Source organism: Labrus bergylta, chromosome 13, assembly GCF_963930695.1.
Source record: "Labrus bergylta chromosome 13, fLabBer1.1, whole genome shotgun sequence".
Lineage (NCBI taxonomy): Eukaryota > Metazoa > Chordata > Actinopteri > Labriformes > Labridae > Labrus > Labrus bergylta.
The window spans coordinates 19,485,188-19,500,339 of record NC_089207.1 but is presented as its reverse complement, the minus strand read 5'-3'; the positions used below and the strand labels follow the sequence as shown (position 1 = coordinate 19,500,339).

Genomic DNA, 15,152 nt, shown 5'->3' with positions numbered 1-15,152 from the left:
GCAGAGTACATTTTTCTGCTTCTCTCTAGTCGTTGACTAAAACAGCTTTTATACACGAGGGGAGGAGCCGGCCGTCCCGTCCATGTAAACACGGCTCTGACAACAACACAGCCAGCGGGACTCGAGCTTCTCACTCATTGTAGACAGTCATGACTCAGAGAGACATTTAGTATATTTGATTACTGCTTTATTTATGTATAAAATGTCACACATTCTTCCTTTAAGGCTGTGCCTGAATGATGAACCATATTAAAGGTTGCCTCTTCGAAAGGTTACAACAGGTCAAATCTATTCTGAAACCATGGAAACCAACATTTGTCTTGGCCATTGAATGGATGCATCAGCCTGTAGAAAGAAACAAAGGTGAGTCTTTAAAGCTGCATTCAGTGAAAAAAAAAACGTATGAAGTATCAAAGAATGAAAGAACACTGTTGCTTTAAATGTTTCTACATGCAAGTGAGTACAGGTCAAACTTGAAGAGAAAGTTGTTGGGCACAGAACCAGAAACGATATGAATGTTCGACTTCCGTTTGCATCTGAAGGAACATAATTGATTTGTGGTTTGTTGTTGCTTTGTTTAATCCACAGTTTACATAAACAGCTGATGTCCCACTTCTTTTGTCTTTTTCCTAAACTTTATTTAGACATATCTGGAGGTTGACAATCTCTAAGTAGTTACCATGCAGGTGGATGACATGTTGTTAAAGTGCGTTAGACATACACAATGTGTTAGGCACACAGAAATGAAACGGCATTCCTACCAATGTTGGGTAGTAAACTTGGCTTAAAAAAAAAATCCACATCCATACATACTGTAGCATCAAGCATGTGGGGTCATTTAAAGGCTATATCCAAATCTTTCCTAGAAGCAAAACAAGCTCGATGTGTGTGGACAGTGAGTGCAAGGCAGGGACGGATTTGAGGTTATTACAGCATAACAATCGAGAGCGTAAATACAGAGGTGAGTGAAAGATGCCACACTCCAGGTGTCACTGTCTTGCAGGTGTTGGTTAGGCTCCAGGCAGTCGGGGCGTTGCGTGCTTTTTTTGTGTAGTATTCAGCTGTCGGGGGCGGGCTCTATACCTGCTTACACCTGTCTTCCTGGTTGCCTTCAGCAGACAGTAAGGCAGCAGAGCTGGACCTGCCAGCTAGCTCCTCGCTCACCCAGTTATGAAGGGTCTGGGGTACATGGCGGGGCAGAGGCAGGGCATGGGCATTACTGCAGGTTACAGTTCCTCTATCAACACTTGAGAGAGGCCATACTGAACTCCAGAGTTAACACATGTTCATGAACCAAATTCAACAGTTACTTGTGCCTGAAGATTTATTTTCCTGACCATTATAAGGAAATTTGCAAAGGAACACTTCAAAAGAACACCAGTGTACCATCAAGATTGATACCTTGACATTTGATACCAATGGTGTGTTCCATTTAGTTCGGATCTCGGAGCTGCTAATAAAGTCACACACCCGAAAGTCGGACAAGCAACAGAAATGCCTCCGGGAGAACCTTTGCTTTGTTTAGCTAATACCTGACGATAACAACACACGACGTGGCTGTTTACGCAGCTGTTTAAAATAAAGATTTGTTGTTTTTTTTTTCTTTCATTTACTTGAACCGTGAAGATTCAAAAGGCAAAGTTAAGCACAAAAACGTTCATCATATGTTTGAGGTTTGGTCATATCAAAGAGAATCCCAATGGTAATGTTTTGCAGCAGGAAAAAGACATGACGGCCTACAGTACCTTCCTGACATCTGAGCTTTTGGGCTCTGTGGTCCAGGTGATGATCCGTGACACGGCCAGGCGAGTCTCGCTGGAGTTGACGAAGTCCGTCGGGTCCATCTGCCGAGCCAGGGACTCGATGTACTTCAAAATGGCCACCTTTACCTAAAGCAAGACCACACATATAGTCAGACATATTTATCAAGGTCACAGCAGTGACATTCAATAATCCGGATCATCTTCTTCACAAGAGACATCCAGCCTCTGCCTCGACTTACCTTGAGATTCGGTGTCTGAGTCTGATCCACGATAAACCTCATCAGAATGTTGAACTGTTGGTCAAATGGGAAAGACTCCCTAAAAAGGTGAAGAAATAAAAGTTGTTTGATATTAGACAGGAGTATTATTTCACAGGTTTTTAGAAAACAAGCTGGAGCAGGATTAAAGTATTCACTGGTTTGATTATTTATTCTCTTAGCCTCAGCCGTTGTATCAAACAGTACAGAGACGGGATAAGTGTGTAACAAGTTACTGTGTAATTTTACATTATTGTATTTTTTACATTATTGTATTTTCTTTATTTAAATGATGTAAATATGTTTGATCTGTTTTTAACTTCTATTTCTATTTTTTACAAGTATATTCCCATCCCCTGTTTTCTGGAGCTGCTGTAATGCACAAATTTCCCCCACGGGGGATCAATAAAGTTTATCTTTATCTATCTTTATCTTTACAGTAAACTGCTGCAAAACTAACATTATAAGCGGTAGGCAGGGAGATTTGTGGACATTGGAGAGACAGTTTTCTCCCTGTTGAAAGAGGTCCACTTTGAAACGACTATTTTAAGGTGGAAAAGTTACATATTAATGCTTTAAAATTAGACGTGTCTCACACCATAAGACAGACTTAAATCAAAAAGTCTCCTCTCTGATCTCTAAAAAGATTTTAAAATAATAGCAAATCATTAACTATAAGAAAGAAGGTTTAGATTACTGTGTGCGCCTGTGTCATTTGATTCAAATTGATTGATTTGCTTTGATTGCTGAACATAAACTGAGGGACATAAAAGCTCAAAGAAAGGAATCTATCCGTCCAAATATGAAACTGGCTCGAAAAACACTACAGATAACCTTCATGATTAATCAGAAAACTAATTTCCAATAGTGTGAAATGTGTCCTTATCCACTGGAAATGCACAACAGCCACTCGTCTCTGCTAACCCCTCACTGTGCCCTTTACATGCTATGCAGGTCTCGCATTTCAGACCTTGTGATATCCAGGGCCTTCTGGACTTTGGCCTGGACTGAGCCCAGCAGGTCTGCCCCCATCTTCTTCAGCAGCTGAGTGAGCAGGACAAAGAGCCAGTCCTGCAGGTCCTCCCTGTGCACCGTGACAAAGTCCACCAGAGTCTCCAGAAACATGCTGAACACCTGAGAACACGTGAACAGCTTTAATGTTTAATACACACAACACTCGTTGATTTGACTTCACTGAGATGAAACTGATCATGTTCAGTCAGTGTCAGGTTCATGTATGTGCAGTAGTACTTGTATGAATAAGAACACTTACTCGCTGTTGTTAAATCCACAGCAAGGCAGACCATGCAACAAAAGACACTCTGTTAGTTTCAAGTAACGGATCCATCATTTGAATTTGTGCATACCATGCTTTGCTTTCATAATTAGTGGTCAAGCATGAATAAAACAATACACCTTCATTACCTTGCTGTGTGGATCTGCAAACATCCTGGTAAAGATTTCACAAAGTCTCTTCAGCTCCACTCGGCTGCAGAAAACAGAAAACACAAATTAAAGTGAAGTGAAGCAACGCAGAGTTTACAAAATACGTCACATTCCTCCATCCATCCATCCATTATTTATTAATACAGCTTTTCCAGTTCTTGGTCGAGGCGAGCTGGAGACGATTCCAGCTGTACTCGGGCGAATCAGGCAGGATACCCCCAGGACTGATCGCCAGTCAATCACAGCGCTGACATACAGAGACAGTCAACCTAATGAGCATGTCTTTGGACTGTGGGAGGAAGCCAGAATACCCGGAGAGAACCCACACATGCACAGGGAGAACATGCAAACTCCACACAGAGAGACTCCTGCCCATTAGAACCTGGAACCTCCTCGCTGTCGGGTGCATTGGCAGTGACCTATAACATAGTATCTGCACCTAACAATCCCCTTTCTGATGTTTCCCAACACAAACGCCATCCTTGTTTCACAACTTGCTAGCAGAACTGTACAAAGTATTTGCTGAAAGCCCTTCAGAGTTTACGGCTAGTTAGAGTAAAAGCCCCCGAAAAGTTGCCTATACTGCTTCCAGACGCTTTAATGTTTTCAGATGACAGCGGAGCGGATCCAAGATTTGAAATTAGGTGATGCAAAATTTTCCCTTGGTTGCAAATTGCAGACAAGCAAACTGTTGTATTTGGTTGTAGAGAGAAGACAGTAATAGCCATTGGCAATCTAGGATCAAATTCAACATATTCATTTGACCCTGTTCGACCAATCCCACCTCAGTATTCTTTGGCTCTTGAGGAGATTCTGCAGGCCCAGCAGGCCCTCCTTCCTCTCTGACCAGTTGGAGCTGGCGCAGTGGTTCAGGATCTCCGCCACATCCTCCGTCTGGCGGAGGTAATGAGGGATGCCTCCGTTCCTGGAGCTATACGAGCGCTCTGAGCAGGCACTCGACGCATCGCTGTTGGCATCGTCGTCAGAGTACATCCCCGGTGACTCGTACCTCCGCCTCAACGGCTTCCTCTGTTGGAAAAAAAAAAGGACATGATGTTGGGTCACACAGAATAATATTTAAATGCTTCTCTATGTTTTGGTTGAAATGTGCTTCTGTAAATAAAGTCAGCCATGAGTTAAGATTCTCGGCAGGTTCAAGGTTGCCAGTTGCATCAAGTAGCCATGCAGCTCTCTGTGCCTTTATGTGAAATGTACGTTTCCTGTTTTGTTCTATGCGTGTTACTTTAACAGGATAGTCCCTATTTCTAAACATGAACCTTCATTTTAAACATTAAGGGTTTTAAAGACCAAAAAGAGACAAACACTTTGGGAACAGCCCAGTAAAAGGGCTGTCATGTAATCCTTGGGGGGAAAATGTGCTTCATTCACCCACTGATGTCGTTTATTGTAAATGTCTCACATCAGGACTGAGAGGATCCCTTCAGAAACAGACTTTTTAATCTGAAGAATGAGATGCTTTTTGGGGATGGAGACATTTGTTTTATTGCTCTCTTCAAAGCCTCCAGACTTCAAAAACATGAAATAGGAGGAAGCATGGAAGCAGCGGTAGACCTGCAACCTCCCCTCATCCTACATGCCGATTTTATTCAATGGAGTCTGGTGGCTTTAAAAGGAAAATGCGTCAACTGCTTTTCTGTTTATTGATATTTTCTGTAACGTTATGAGACACTTTCTGTACTCTAGGCTGTCAGAGGTTAAAAAAACAACAAAAAAAAAAACAACAGCCTACACACTTTGAGCTGGGGATTTTGCATGTAGCTAAATGCTAAATTAAATGCCTGTGCCCTTTCCGCTGGCTGAAGCAATCTCATGGCTCCATTTTTAAAATTATACAAGTTATTCATACTGAGGAGGATATAAAAGAGGGCCCAGGTCGAAAACGACTTAACTTCCCCTTAAGGGTTTAGGGGTAAACATTTTTTTAAACCTAGATTTTTGGGCCTTTTGTTCTTCATTTGAGAGGACAGCTGAAGAGAAACAGGATATGTTGACATTCAACAAAGGGCAAAGGTCAGATTCGAACCCATGGCCACTGTGACGAGAACTACAGCCTCTGTACATGGGGTGCACAACTTAACCGCTAGGCTATCCATTAGGGGTAAAGTTGATGGATCATCAGTTGTGGTGTGCAGAAAATAAGAACAACTTTTTTTGTCTGTTTGTTTTAAAAGAAGATCCAAAGCCAGTCAGGCTGCGCCACGATGAAGCAAAGTCTTGATTACGGATGCAGTGCAGCGGGGGACATTTCAAACAGTTGAGAATATGAAATCATGTGAAGGAAATAAACAGATGTGTGCCGAGATAATGGCATTCAAACCAGCATATCACAATGGGAAGAGAGGAGCAGCAACAACGGGGATGCAATGGACAAACATTCAAGGTCAAATCAAATCAAAAATATATAAATTAAGAAAAACAGGTTGGAGTGGAGGGGTGCTGTGAGCCAAAATAAATGTTTGATTTTGAACTTGATTAGTGCGTGACGGCATGGATACACAAAGAGAAAGGTAAAATGACAAACTACCTTATTCCTGGAGTCTCCTAAAAGCTGAAATGGTAACAAACAACCAAGAGGGAAAGAGGAGAGAGGGCAGGTTTAAAGGGGGGCACAAAGAACAAGCACAGTCCTTCTGGGTGTTTAAAAAAAGGACAAAACAAGACAACTAATATCTGAACTCATCTCTGGGAAAGGTTAATAAATCCTCCTTCAGAAGTTCAGTAAAGAGGAACACAGGGATATCTGGACATGAGCATTTAGCATTCAAACCTTTTAATCTACAAACATCTTTATTTTCTAACACAGCACCTCTTAACTGACAAAGGTCGACCACAGTTCGCTTCCTCAGGAGTCAAAACAACAAACCAAACTGTGTGTAAAGGTGAGATGACACCGGACTAACACGGTGCCTTTCTTTGCCTCCTTAAAGGCACGGTTGGTCATTTTCGAAAACTAGCATTCCCTCAGTGCTCCATCTCCTTGCGGCTGATTTACCCACAATCCTTTCACATCAACACGTCTCCTCTGAAGGCAAACATTTAACAGCTACTTACCAAAGCATCAGCTACAGCTGCCTCCACCTCTGTGCCCGTGTTTAGGACCCTCATGGCGTTAACTGACGCAGAGATTCTTGCTTGGTGAATCAAACCATATCGGTCTAGAGAGGAAGCAGGGAGAGAAAAACGCAGAAGAAGATGGTGAGAAGGGCTGGGAATGTTTGGGTGTCTCACAATTCAGTTTTGGTTCTCAGGGTTAGTTTGATTCAGGATCTGTTTTTGATTCAAAACGATTCTGGATTCTTGATTCAAAGTCTATTTATGAATAAGTACATACTTCAGGATCTGGTCCAGTCATCTGTGAGACTGGCTGAATTTCTTGATGCTTCATTTGTCACTCTACTGAGTTAAAGAGCTAGCCTTAGCACTTAACAGGGAGTGATGGTTTGGCACAAAAATAAAAATCCATTTTTGGAATTCATGAAACTATTTAAAATGTCACAAGATAAAAATCTTGATTTTTACATAAATCTATTTTTTCCCACCTCTACTGGTGAGTGATGATTTCAAATTAAGTGTAAGTGCTCGCCGTCACTTACCTGAACAGACAAAAGCAAGTATTTTGAACACATTTAAATATTGAGAAATCAAATAGAAGTGATTGAAATGAAAAGATCACCAGAGGGGAACACTGTCAAGTCTCCAACCACCAAAAGCTGAATGAGAAAAACGTTATAAAAGAAAGCTCTGAATGGAGGATGACCACGAGGAGGCGCAGGCAGAGATGAAGACTGGAGAGCACCAACAAAGCACCAAAGAGAAAACCCACAAATATACACTTAAATATCAAAAATAAATACAAAAAAAGGCACTTTTCACAAAGTTCAAAAGAGGACACGTTGCAAATGAAAACATTAAAGCTACGCCGAGTCGTAGGTCACGATTCCAAACAATACACAGCTACAATAAATTTAAGTATGACTAAGGCACTGGAGATGCAAAATGGAGATGAATGGAGAAGCAGATGACGACAAGACGTTTCACTAAACATGCTAAAGAAATACGACCGCTTCTTACCTTTACTGTTTTCTAAAAAAAAAAAAAAAAGCTTCTCATAAAAACTCTGACTGGAACATGACTGAATGAAAACTGCCAGCGGTTACATCACTAAACACAATGACAGAATCATGCTGGTTCAAATTAAACACTGCCTCTAAGATGAGGATTTTTATTTTTTAGGTGGAGGGGGGGCGGCTAGAAGGGCTGGGAGGGTTGGGCGGTTTTGGGGCATGCAGGTCACCTGACTGGCCGTGGGGGTCGGCTGTGGAGAGAGCGCTGGTTGAACGGGAGTGACGTCGGGAGGCTGCAGGGGACAGGAGAGGTAGGCGACATCCAGAACAGGGGGAGGGGTTAGTGACACACTCCAGGTGTAACAGCAGCCTCCGAGGTCAGACTCAGGAGCCACATTTACACCGCTGCACTCACCATCAGTTAAAACTCTGATTTTATCATATTTGGAGTCAGCTACATCTACGTGCAACAATTGGATATTAAGTGTCAGGATGTTTAAATGTAATCTGATAACGTTTTATATGTTGGATAGAATAAGTCCCATACAAAACTCCTCTGATAGCTTTCAAAATCAAACACAAACATTAACTTTCATGTATAACTTTGTCTAAATTACAAAGTCAAAAGTAGCTACAGCTGTGTCTCTAAGCGCCTGATAGCGAGATATGTACAGTCCATGCCTCAGGAAGTGTAAACTGTGCCCTCGGATTTCAACAAAGTCTGTGAGGACAGATGTGAAATGTGTTCTGTGCACACAGATTTGTAAACTTTGAGCACGGTGTCATATACTGTGCACACAGTTTACAAATCTGTGTGCACAGAACAGTTTTGAAATGTGATTTATAAACTGTGAGCACGGATCTGCAAACGGCTTTTTATTTTATTCTTTCCTGAGCCTCAAAGTGAAGCCTATTCAAACCAATGTTGCGTTGAACGAAAGGACCATAAATGAAGCTGATTATCAGATCCAATAACAGTATAACAGGGACATAACCTGCATTCAATACAACCATCTTTCTCTTCATACAAATAAGAAATACTTGTTAGATTCAACAATGAGCAGCCATCAGTCTGTGACTCTGTAGGAGCAATCTGATCAATTCACGTTCAAGTCTGAAGAGTTAAAAATCTAAACAGGTAGCTTTACTATGCTATGCCAACAGCTCCGAGGGTCCCTAAGCTCGGCTCTAAAGCACTAATATGCAAAGTTTAGACATTTCTCCTTGAAAATCCTTGAAGGTGAAAAGTTTCAGGATATCAAACTTTCCAGGATACCAAAAACACATGAAGTGAGTCAGCTGCTGCAGCTCTTTAATGAAGTGCTGGTTCACTAAATACTGACTGCCATGACTGTTTCAGATTTATCCTTTTTGTCTTTTTCGCAAAATGTAATGATACACTTATCATACAGGACAGTTAGACCTAAAATCAAACACATGAATCCAGATTTAATCAGTACAAAATAAAGGCGGTACATTTAAAGATGGAACTTTCTCATTTATACCATCATTTAGAAAAAAGTATGTAAAATGTAAATTTAGTAACATCCCCCATAAAGAACATTTAACACCAGAAAGACTCAGTTAGTGCATGCACAGGCAGAAGAAGAACAGCCAGAGGACCCTATAACAGGCCGCCTACAAAGGGGGCGAGGCAAAGACTGCCCGGCTAGGACGCTCACTGGGCAGATATCCGGACAGCTGTTAGGTCAGCATTACTCACCCAGAGGAGTGAAGCCCCGAGCGGGGCTGGTGTCGCGGCTGCTCTCGCGACTGGTGTCGCGACTGCAGCCCTGACTCATGCTGGGACGGGGAATACGGCTCCGGGCTAGCGTGCGGTAGGGAAGAGCAGCAGGAAGAAGAGCTTTACCACACAGGCTGGCTGTCAGGACAACAAGTTAGGTGGGAACGTCAGTGTGCATTCATGGAGGAGCATGGGTCAGAGGTGAGGGGGAGACAGGGGGAAGAGAGGAAGAGGTCATAGGAGAAGAAGATTGAGAGAGAAATCCCTGCAGAACGTCCTGAATCTCAGGGATGCTAAATTCATCACAAACTCTTAACCTACTTATGGTCATTTTAAAACGAGGGAAGAATTTAGGGGAAAGGCTTTTGGATTGATGAAATCATTGCATGTTTCATGGCGTTTTGTGGAATATTTGATGAAACATTTACTGCATCTATTTGACTCCCTGAGCTTCTGGAAGTCGAAACAGAAAATGTGCAGCTTTGTTCTTTATGGCTGAACTTTATACATCTTATTTTATTTGATTCTACTGAAGCCTATCTTCTCTGAAAGGGTTCTTGGAGGATCTTTAGCAGTGTCTGTGACACATTCCTCGGCAGCCAACCCTTTTTACAATCATGTTCATGGAGGTATGACACGGGACATTACATGTGTAATGACAATGCGTTTAAAGCTTAATGTATTTTGTAAATCAAAGCTAACATGCTAAACACTGATGTCTCCTCCTTTGCTCTGATTGCTCACAAAGTCGTATTCTAACGTTGAATGTTACACAGACTTTGATCAATACAAATGCCGACTGAACTTTTGATTGCATTCTGGAGTTTAACGCACATGATGAGAATATTTCCTGGTGGCAGTTTTTTTCTAAAATTAGAACGAGAAATTGTGATCTATCTCCTTGCCTACAGAGTCGCAATATGTCAATATCTTAAATAGTAAAGGCCTTTGCACACTGAGTCAGTTTTCAGAGTCAATGTGCAAACATGATCGACATAACATGAGATCGTATTTATTTTTTAATGTGCGTCAATTTCAGACGAAAAAAATGGACTCATTGTTCAACGGCCCTTACTCCTGTAGAGTGATGCAGATTTTGTCGGATCTGTTGAGGTCAAAATCTAAAGGAGACTGAGATGAACAGGATGGAAAAGAGAGCGAGGAGAAATAGAGTAAAACAGAGAGAGGCAGTAGCAGAATCAAGTGTGAGTGAGTGAATGAGTGGGTCAAACAGCATACTGCTAGTAAAGGTTAGAAAGAGCAGCTCACGTCATCATGATTAGTTACAGAACATGTCAGGTTCTTTACATTCAGAGAAAGAAACATCAGACTGTGTTGAATACAGTAGAATCAGACATGATCAACTCCACCCTGTAAACAAACAACAACATCGTTTACACACCACAGACTGTAAACAAGAAGGGCTCTCAAGGTTTAAAAAGTAACGCTATGCCATGCATTCTTTCCGATGGCCAGTAGGGGGCGACTCCGGTTGTTGCAAAAAGCTCTGTAGACGACTCCTTAAATGTTTCTTATTGGAATAACAGCAGCAGAGGAATAAGAAAGGAAACGCAACAAAGACTGACGGTGAACTTTCTGTAACCGTGAGTGTCTGCTTCAAACTGTTCTAACATGCCGATACCGACCTGAGTGATCGTCGTTTAATCGGTAAGTTATTTGTGTGGTTTGATAAGCTTAAGGGGCGTGATGTCAACTTTGCAGCTTCACTAGCCAGCGCAATACTTTAACGTCATCTCTGGGGCTAGTTTGGCTCATTTTTGCACCCTGGAAGGTTTAGGGAAAAATGGATCCATATTCATACAGTCAATGTGCGTGTGTTATTCTTGTAATTGTTAGTTCCAGGATCCACAAAAACAAGATGGCTACTGCCAAAACAGGTGTCAACAAATCTATCGGTGATAAAGAAAGCCATCTAAATGTATGTGTCACCATTTTCAAGGCAAGGGGGCCCATTGGTTGATGAGTGAAATGACCCGGGGCGTGCAAAGAGAGGAAGGAAAGGCTGAAAAGTAACTCGTTTACAAGAAGACTGAACATTAATTGAAGCGGATCACCTCAAGGTAATGTCTTCAAATTTAATAAATGCCACATGAGTGAAGTCGTGACAACATTGAGATCTGCATCAGATCAAAGTGAAACCTTGATCTATAGTTTACACGTCTTGCACAGAAATGGTGTGAAAAGCTGGGTCATCTAAATCCTCATGGAGGGTAGAAAAAGCGTTCAATACCAAAGAACACAGGAACATGTTACATCAAAAAAACAGTTTGATGGTACGATAAAGTGGAGCTGTACTTCAAAGAATCAAACGTGGAGTTTTTTGATATTTTAGTTTCGATGGTGTGCATCACGATCAAGATGTAAGTTTAAAAATAGAAATTGAACTTTGATGCACAACAATTGTACCATTATGTTTGAGCCATTGTGTTGCACTTTGGAGATATTAAGTCACAAATGCTTCAGTTAAATTATAATAATATACAAACGTTACATTTTCTGACCTTAGGAGTTCAAAATGGGACCAAAAAGTTGTGATTGAAACTTTTTTTTCCATCATGAAACAAGCTATCAGCATTACCTGTTTTTGATATTTCCCTAAATGATGTGTGTAAATGATTCGACGACTGTTTGTCCTGCATCACAAAGCAGCAGAGAGACTCGTGCCCAACAAGTCAAAGGAAGTGACCTTTTGAGTCAACCATGCTCAAACATCAAGGATTGATTAAAATGCTTTAAAACCTTTGATAGAGACTCAGAAGCATCCATCAGAAATGGTGCAAAGGACGAGTTAGGTGTGGCCTGAACTAGAACAGCGTGTAACTGAAGTAGAGATCTTGCATAAAAAAAAGTGTGTGTGGGAGTCCTGGTCTTACCGAGGCCCAGTCGGCTGGGGCTGGTCTCGCGGCTGCAGCCCTGGCTGCGAGGGATTCTGCTGCGTTTGTCCAATGGTGTGTTGGCGGCTGACACCGTAGCTCGAGGGATCCGGCCGTAGCTGCCGTGACCGAGCAGCTTTCCTGGAGAGCTGGAGCGACTGCCAGCTGTTGGCAGAGAGAAGAAAAAACACAAAAACATGAAGAATGGTTCGTAAATATTCAAGGAGAAAGTGGCTTGTATCATAAAGGAGAGGTGAGACCTTTAAAACATGCTTGGAGTATAAGTCGGTTTGACCCATGGCTGTGGGGAACGGTGCTGTAACATATAGGCATCATACCATTCTGTATGGTAGGCTTCTATTTGTATTTATCTAATTGCCAATTTCCACATACTCCATGCACGAGGTCTTTGAGCACGAAGGTTATGCTCCACCGGAGTGTGCCCTGCCCGCTGGGACCATTTCTGGAGTGTGAGCACAGCCATGAGCGGCTGAACACACATCACAGCAAGAACTACAAGATCAGGCGAGAAAAACATGTTGCTTTGTCTTTCTGAGGTCGCTCTGTTTGGTTCCTTTTTGGACGTTATGTTGATCAAATTATGGAAAATACGATCGTGAGTCCTTTAACTGTGTTTCATTCTGGAAATTGGCCGGACGCTCTGTGCTTTTCCTCGTCTGACTTCCTGTCCGTGTCGTTCTATTCTGTCCAGCTTGATGGGTGCTTGCAGCAAGCTCAGTCGAAAACAGACACGCAGCGGGAGCTTTGACTTGAGTGGCAGTGAACGGCGGCGTAATGCTCGGTGCTGACGGGCACTCATACAGAGTATGTGGTAATTGGCGGTCAGTGTGAAGTATAAACGTGGTTTCATTTTTTATGCATTTGTTTGTAGTTGAAGGTGAATGAATAATCTTCTAGTACCATCAGAAATCGGGGCGCCAAGGAAAGTAAAGAGGACTTCTGGTATATTTGAACTAAGTTGTTATTTTCTCCATATTTATTGAGGGGTTTGCATGACTGTGTCAAAAAAAGTTTTGAATTTGTTTCAGTGTATTTAGATGGACAGAGAAACAGCCACCTGGGAGTGAAGCCAGAATATTTAGAGCTCCCCCTGCTGACTGGCTGCAGTATAGGTCATAAACCCCACCTCCTCCATGTCAGCAGATTGTACATGGGCATTACCGGTAACGAAAAAGTTAAAACACACGTCAGAGACAGTTTTGCCCAATGAGGTAGTTATTATGCTGATTTATGTGTTAATTCCTTATGAGTCATTTTTTAAAATTAGTTATATGAGCAGGTGTAACGTTGGAGACAGCTCCAAAACTTTTTGTACACATTAGTCACTCAGACCCCAAAAAATAAAAAAAGACCAGGAAGCTAAACGCCCCTCTAAGAAGGAGTCTGAATTAACAAATACAGATGTTGCACACACAGGTGAGGCGGGGCTGGATTGATATTCTACTTAATGTGCTTTGGGGAGACATTAACAGTGCCACAAGTTACAAATAAAAACATCACAAAGGCTGTGAAACAACAGTGACAACAAAGACAAAAACAACAAAATGGCTCACAGTAAACTCCAGACGGCTTCCCAAACTGTGGAGGGAACTAACATTTCAAAAACAAAGACTGTGACGAGAGGAGCATGCTGCTACTGTACGTGGTGAAACAATTACAAAAGAGCTAAGGGGGTGGGACGGCGTGCAAATCTCTGTGTGCTAGAGGGGGGCGGTGCTTAAAGATGGGGCGTCTTGCTTGTGGATTGGATGAGGCTGAGGCCTTACCACTGATGGGATTGGCTGATCTGGATCCTGGGTGATGGAAGCAATAGGCAGGATAGGATGGAGAACAGTCAAAATGAGACAGAAGGGGGTTACTGATTATACCCAGCATGCACTCTGGACAGCTGTAGCAGTGTGTTGATCACTCTCCAGAATATAGAGACATGAGCACACACACTTTGTATACTTAGAACACAAACACTCATAGTGTGCATGCATGTCGGCACACCTGCACAAATACACAAGATTTGTGAGTGACTACGTTTTCTTCAGGGAGATGAGAAACATTGCATACATAAACATCTCGTATGATCTCGGAGCTGTTGCAGAAAGATCATACTGAAATATGAAAGGAAGAGATTGGTGTGCGAACAAATCGTTTAATGCTACGTGTTTTTATTTCAATTCAGATATAGGCAAGTGTTGGTTGTTTATACGGTACATACGCTGGGACTGGGAGACTACTTTGGCTCGGCTGCGCCCCCTGCTGTCCACCACCGAGGTACTGGCCCCGCCCACGCTGCCTGAGCTCTGTCTCCTGGTACGAACGCGACCTGGGGAGTACAAAAACAGTGAAAGGGAAGACACACGAAGAGGTTATCTACTTGAACTTCTTTTATGAGTTCACCCAAACCCTCGACAGAGATGCTGGAGAAACAGAATGAAGACGACCTGGATGAGGGGATAGAAACCCCCCCTAAAGAAACAACACAGGAGAGAAACAGACAAACCTAGGTCCAGTCCAATTCAATCTTAGCGGTCCTTGCAAGGATCAACATGGTTGTGATATGTCTAATCTTAAACTAAAGATTAGAAATCTGGATAAAAAAAGTCTGTATGTGTGGTACCAGATTCCGATTTTGCTTGTGCTGCATCTGGCATTTTATATATGTAGGAAAACAGTCAGTGTGAAAAACAAAAAAGGGAGAATGTAATCTACCGTAATGCAATCCTGGAACCTATCATCGGTCATTTTATCAAGATTTAGCATGAACCAATGACTTTTAATCCCCTCTTAGACGACGGACTGAAAACAAAGGCCACACAGGGAGAAGGAAGTCTTGGTAAAAGTCTTTCATAGCTAACTGCTCTCTGCACCCAAAGTCCCAAAAATTTGTTCTGATGATGACATGCTAATCGGCACAGTCATTGTTTAACCTGTTTAAATGATCTTGTTTT

General features: G+C 42.2%; 1 protein-coding gene across 1 annotated transcript in view; it reads right to left on the bottom strand.

Moving 5' to 3' along the window:
* Positions 1 to 15,152, bottom strand: part of clasp1a (cytoplasmic linker associated protein 1a) — an 83,647-nt gene that overhangs the window by 14,045 nt on the left and 54,450 nt on the right. Inside the window, exons 21-32 of the mRNA XM_065961818.1 lie at positions 14,420 to 14,527; positions 13,977 to 14,003; positions 12,190 to 12,354; positions 9,275 to 9,433; positions 7,782 to 7,844; positions 6,539 to 6,642; positions 6,012 to 6,035; positions 4,251 to 4,495; positions 3,437 to 3,509; positions 2,991 to 3,154; positions 2,003 to 2,081; positions 1,746 to 1,889 (exon numbers count right to left, since the gene is read on the bottom strand). Of these exons, the coding sequence (XP_065817890.1) occupies positions 1,746 to 1,889; positions 2,003 to 2,081; positions 2,991 to 3,154; positions 3,437 to 3,509; positions 4,251 to 4,495; positions 6,012 to 6,035; positions 6,539 to 6,642; positions 7,782 to 7,844; positions 9,275 to 9,433; positions 12,190 to 12,354; positions 13,977 to 14,003; positions 14,420 to 14,527 (1,355 nt within the window). The remainder of the gene's footprint in view (positions 1 to 1,745; positions 1,890 to 2,002; positions 2,082 to 2,990; positions 3,155 to 3,436; positions 3,510 to 4,250; positions 4,496 to 6,011; positions 6,036 to 6,538; positions 6,643 to 7,781; positions 7,845 to 9,274; positions 9,434 to 12,189; positions 12,355 to 13,976; positions 14,004 to 14,419; positions 14,528 to 15,152) is intronic.